The 3,323-nt window shown below is 38.2% G+C and overlaps 1 protein-coding gene across 9 annotated transcripts in view; it reads right to left on the reverse strand.

The window, feature by feature from the left end:
• The window catches only part of GPBP1 (GC-rich promoter binding protein 1), a 37,583-nt gene that overhangs the window by 8,585 nt on the left and 25,675 nt on the right, over positions 1-3,323 (reverse strand). For 7 of the 9 annotated variants that reach the window (XR_657254.2, XM_009272510.2, XM_019470265.1 and 4 more), the window contains 3 exons: positions 2,530-2,714; positions 1,577-1,717; positions 936-1,100 (listed from right to left, as the gene is read on the reverse strand). Coding sequence is in view for 8 of the 9 variants with exons in the window: in XM_009272510.2 (XP_009270785.1) it covers positions 936-1,100; positions 1,577-1,717; positions 2,530-2,714 (491 nt within the window). In the remaining variant the exon portion in view is untranslated. Of the gene's footprint in view, positions 1-935; positions 1,101-1,576; positions 1,718-2,529; positions 2,715-2,888; positions 3,026-3,323 lie in introns of all 9 variants that reach the window. The other 2 variants (XM_009272514.2, XM_009272512.2) reach the window with 2 other exon arrangements.

The raw sequence follows: 3,323 nt of genomic DNA on the forward strand, positions 1-3,323 counted from the left end.
GTGTTGGTCGACAGCCGGCTGAACATGAGCTGGCAGTGTGTCCAGGGGGCTAAGAAGGCCAATAGCATCCTGGCTTGTACCAGAAATAGTGTGGCCAGTAGGACTAGGGAAGCGATTGTCCCCCTGTACTCAGCACTGGTAGGGCTGCACCTCGAATACTGTGTTCAGTTTTGGGCCCCTCACTACAAGAAGGACGTTGAGGTGCTGGAGCGTGTCCAGAGAAGGGCAACGAGGCTGGTGAAGGGTCTGAAGAACAAGTCTTATGAGGAGAGGCTGAGGGCACTGGGGTTGTTTAGCCTGTAGAAAAGGAGGCTCAGGGGAGATCTTACCGCTTGTAGCAAGGCGGGTGTCAGTCTCTTCTCCCAAGTAACAAGCGATAGGACAAGAGGAAATGGCCTCAAGTTGCAGCAGGGGAGGTTTAGATTGGGTATTAGGAAAAATTTGTTCACCAAAAGGGTTGTCAAGCATTGGAACAGGCTGCCCAGGGAAATGGTTGAGTCACTATCCCTGGAGATATTTAAAAGACATGTAGATGTGGTGCTTAGGGACATGGTTTAGTGGTGGACTTGGCAGTGTTAAGTTAAACAGTTCGATCAACGATCTTAAAGGTCTTTTCCAACCTAAACGATTCTATAATTAAGTTAGTGTACTAAGCTTAATTTATTCTTTTATTGTTGCTAAAGACACAGACATGCCTGAGTTATTAACATGTATGAACAGATACTGCAGAATGAAAAAGAGAAACTACTAAGAAGCACTGAAGGAAGAGTAGTACTTGGAACAACTTTTTTAAATTCATCAAAATGTAATTCCTTTTCTTCATTTAGAGATCAAAGACCATGACTTAACAGCTGTTTACAGCAAAATAAAAAGTAGTTTATGGTCCGTCTGAAAACTACTACTGCTGGATCTACAATAGGTATGAACAAAACTACCTTCTCTTGCCCAGCATGATTCTCGTCTTCATGTTCCTCTTCCACTCTATCTCGTTTCAATGCTTTCAAAAATTCACTCTTCTTATCAGTCCGCATTCTTGTCAATTTTGTTAAACGAGGCTGACCAACTTTGTCAACAGGGGATGAAGAATTTGACCGATTACACTAATGTTCGGAGTCAGAAAAAGAAAGAATATTAGAAGTTTATTCATTGTAGAAAACTTTGAATGAAAGACAAGAAGACTCCCTGGCACCTGTAGTTTCAGATTTCACATATATCCAACAGTCAAAAGCAGAGGGAAGATATCTGTATTTCAGTATATGTAGTTCTTACATGTGAACCCGGAGATGCCGGTTTATGGAGCACTGCTAATGAGCAGTGGACCTTCTGAAGTGTATCATACCATTAGCAGTTCTGAAATTTAAACCTATCAGGTTATACTTCCTAATGTGCCATTTTTACTCCAAATCAAACCCACAAAGCAAATTGTGCAGGCCACTGATGTGCCTTCCATACTTCTCACACATTAACTTCCAAAAAAACCTTATTTAATACAATTTGGCATAAAACTTACTGAAACCCTTATCTAACCAAATTAAACATTTTATAGATTTGATAAAAACTACAGACATTGCTTTACCTCTTTCACTGAATTTTGTGATATAGTAAATGCCTTGGCAGTTGATTTGAAAGGACTAAAATTGCCAACACCATATGCAGATTCGTGAGGAAACGGATTCCCAAGTTTATTTTCTTTTGCTTGGCTTTTCCACTGTGCAGGCTAAACAAAAATTTAAACAGAAACTTAAAAAGTCATTAACTACAACAGGATTATTTTCAGGAATCTTCAGAAAAATGATTAAGCAAAAGCAAATCATAACTACAACCATAATTTAGGGCAAACACCTGTTTTCTTGTGGAAAAGAGACTGTTTATGAGCAATTCATCTGCTCACAAATACTGTTTACACTTTTTATATAAAGACTAAAATTTCAAAACAATTAAGACCCTCATATTTGAGGTATTAAGAATCAAAATATGACTCTTCAACAGCTGAAAATATTGTTTTTAATGTAGAACGTTAGAGAGTTAAGAACTACTCCATCATATGCTCCCATAAGCACAAAAAATTTCTGAAAAATCAAGAGGTGAACATGGAGAGTTGCATTTGGAAAGGAACCAGAGTGACACTAATAGGTTGCAACATCATCTCTATCAATAATTGGGATAAATTCTGAAGGTATTTTTATACCAACTGTATCTCTCCACTAGGTATCTCTTTTTCTGTTAAAATCATATATACAAAAGGCATTGCTATTCCATCAGTTAAAAACATTTTCACTCTCACTTGGACAGCTCTTGTACTTCTCAAAAAAGGTAAATGAGAAACAGAGATCCAATTACAGTATAGTTTAAAAAGAAAAATGAGAAAAAGTTGTTTCCATTCACTTTTGTGGTGTGCTGCACTTAGCAAGACTTGAAAGCATAACACTCTAAGACCAGTACTCTCAGGAGTGAAATATGCACATTCAGAATTACAGCATGATTTTTTTTTTCAGCACGTTGTTCATGCCACTGGTATCCAAGACTCACCTTTGCAGGTGGAGTGACAGGTTTAGGGACTAATCCTTTATAAACACTTGTGCCAGTTCCATTCCTTACTGGCTGTGAATGAAGACTTCCTACTACTGGGAATCCAGATATCTGCAGTTCTTTTGTACTGCCCTTTTTAATGACCAGCATTCTTGGAGATCTAGATTTAGGATTCAAAGGGTACTCTGGAAAAAAAAGAAGTGTGTGTGTGTATATATATGTGTGTGTGTGCGCACATGTGTAGACAATCTTAAGTTTCTAGTTCATAAGGTACTAGATAGCCATATGGTCCAGAGCAAACAGGCATAAATCAGGAACTTAGTCCAGTATTAGTTCCACAAACAACACACTGTACAAACCTGGATAAACACAGGTTCTGTTCCATTTTCTACAACCACCATTTGTAAAATATTTCACTTGGCAATGCAGGAATTTTACTTTTGGAAAGTAAAGGTATTCTTCAGAGAAGCCAGCTACACAGTTCTTGTTTGCAAATCTAAAATCCAAATACTATTAGTTGTTGATAGTTACCTAATCGTCAAAAGACATTATGGTTTTCATATGTTGTGGTTTAACCCAGCAGGCAGCTAAACACACACAGCCATTCATTCACTCACTCCCCGCCCCCACAGTGGGATGGGAGAGACAATCGGGAAGAAAAAGTAAAATTAATGGGTTGAGATAAAGGCAGTTGAAAAGGACAGAAAAGGAGGGGGGGGAATAATAATAATAATAATAATAATGATAGAAGAATATACAAAGCAAGTGATGCACAATGCAATTGCTCACCACCC

Source organism: Aptenodytes forsteri, unplaced genomic scaffold, assembly GCF_000699145.1.
Source record: "Aptenodytes forsteri isolate BGI_AS27 unplaced genomic scaffold, ASM69914v1 Scaffold92, whole genome shotgun sequence".
In the NCBI taxonomy this organism is placed as follows: Eukaryota; Metazoa; Chordata; class Aves; order Sphenisciformes; family Spheniscidae; genus Aptenodytes; species Aptenodytes forsteri.